The sequence below is a fragment of the Caretta caretta genome, chromosome 3 (assembly GCF_965140235.1).
Source record: "Caretta caretta isolate rCarCar2 chromosome 3, rCarCar1.hap1, whole genome shotgun sequence".
In the NCBI taxonomy this organism is placed as follows: Eukaryota; Metazoa; Chordata; order Testudines; family Cheloniidae; genus Caretta; species Caretta caretta.
In genome coordinates this window covers 24,586,089-24,587,872 of record NC_134208.1, presented here as the reverse complement: position 1 = coordinate 24,587,872, position 1,784 = coordinate 24,586,089, and the positions used below count along the sequence as shown (strand labels likewise).

The 1,784-nt window shown below is 39.7% G+C and overlaps 1 protein-coding gene across 1 annotated transcript; it reads left to right on the top strand.

The window, feature by feature from the left end:
• Positions 1-824: 824 nt before the first annotated feature.
• MSGN1 (mesogenin 1) lies at positions 825-1,343 on the top strand. Its single transcript, XM_048842201.1, has one exon. It carries the CDS (start codon positions 825-827, stop codon positions 1,341-1,343), a length of 519 nt encoding a protein of 172 aa, XP_048698158.1.
• Positions 1,344-1,784: the final 441 nt, after the last annotated feature.

Below are 1,784 nucleotides of genomic sequence, written 5' to 3'. Positions count from 1 at the left end.
AAAAAAATACACCTGTATTTGTAATTTTTCACTTATAATACTTACTTCAACTTTGTTTACAGTTACCGATTCTTTTTGTCTTGAGTTGGGCAATTTATAATGGTAAATGAACGTGCAGGCTGCAGGGAATAAGCCTTTATGCTTCTTGTTCTACAAATAAAAACAAAGAGCTTCAAAGAGAAGTTATAACCAAATGTCAAGGGAAATCTGTAAAGCTATAAGTGTAAACAGAAACCCAAGCAACCCATCTTTCTGACTTATGTCTACAACACAGATTATCAGTGAATAGTGCTCCAGCAGTGAGTGTGGGCCAAATTAATCACAGATATAATACACTGACTTCAAATAACTACACAGAAAATAATGCTACGTGGTTTTAGATGATAATTTTTTCTAGCCAAGTGATCGCTTCACAGTATATAATCTTTGTTTAGATTTAATGTTAATAAAATCAAATAAAGCTGTTGCTGTGTTTTGTTTTTTCCTTTGACTCTTTTAATAATTATTCCCCACTGCAATGTTAAATGTAGATGTGCAGTCTTAATTGGTTAGTTACAAGAAGATAATCTTTTTTCCTTCTCACTGTTGCCTGTTAGTTTAAAGGTATTTTAGCTGAAGGTTGATAATTATCGGTGAGAAGAAAATAACACTTCAGGAGTTCATTTTCCATCTTAGCACTTGGGACCTCCTTTGAACTCCCCTCACCAAACCCTCTTTCCCACTTTGTCACTTCTCCCCACCCCATCATAAAAGGGTCTCCCTGCATAGACTTCAGCCATTGCTTGTAAGCTAAGGGAATTGCTTCTCACAACTGCTCTTCCTGGATGGATAAATTGCATGAGACTTTGCCGAATATGGAAGATGGTTTGGGCGCTGATAATTCTGTCTTTCTGTCTTCCTGGGACTGGAAGAGCAATGCAGGAACCTATGAGCTGAACCAGATCTCATCCCCTCACAGTTTATCTCCATCTCCTTCCTTTGAATCATACTCTTCTTCCCCTTGCCCAGCTGTGATTGAGATGCCCTATAACAGCAGCAGCGGTGGCAGCCTGATCGGATACAGCTTGATGGATTTTCCTTCTACATACTTACCAAATGCTGGACAGGCCAAGGCTCAGAAAGGCACCAAGGCCAGGATGTCAGCTCAGCGCAGAAGGAAAGCCAGTGAGAGAGAGAAGCTCAGGATGAGGACCCTGGCTGATGCTTTACACACCTTGCGCAATTACCTACCTCCTGTCTACAGCCAAAGAGGCCAGCCTCTCACCAAAATACAGACACTGAAATACACCATCAAGTACATCAGTGAACTCACAGACCTGCTGAACAATGTCAAACGGGCATAGACACCCTTCCCCCCACCGCCAGACAAACCTGCCACTGGAACTTTGAGATCCCTCCTCCTAAAGAATCTTTAAAAATTATTGAATGGAACTTTGAGCTAGTTCTTCCTTTAAAAAATCCTGAGTGTCTTGAGCAAATGAAGACAGAACAAAAGGAATAGAGGTGGAGGGGTAGCTGCTGTACATATCTCAGAATGCTCTAAGTCGAAGGGGATGTGTAGACTTGTACATTACTTGAGTTATGGGTTGTTGGGTTGGGTTTTTTTTAATGAGCTTCAAAAATATATTAAAATCAGTCTGATTCAACAATGAGCAAGGCAAATAGATTCTGATAGGATTCACTCACCACAGGTCTGACCAATCTTCTGTTTAATAAGGACTGATTATTTAACGAAATAATCAATCTATTCACTTTTTTTTTTAAAGATCAATGGGTTTAAAGTG

Coding starts and splice junctions, on each gene's coding strand:
- MSGN1 (XM_048842201.1), top strand. CDS start 825: ATGGATAAATTGCATGAGACTTTGCCGAATATGGAAGATGGTTTGGGC.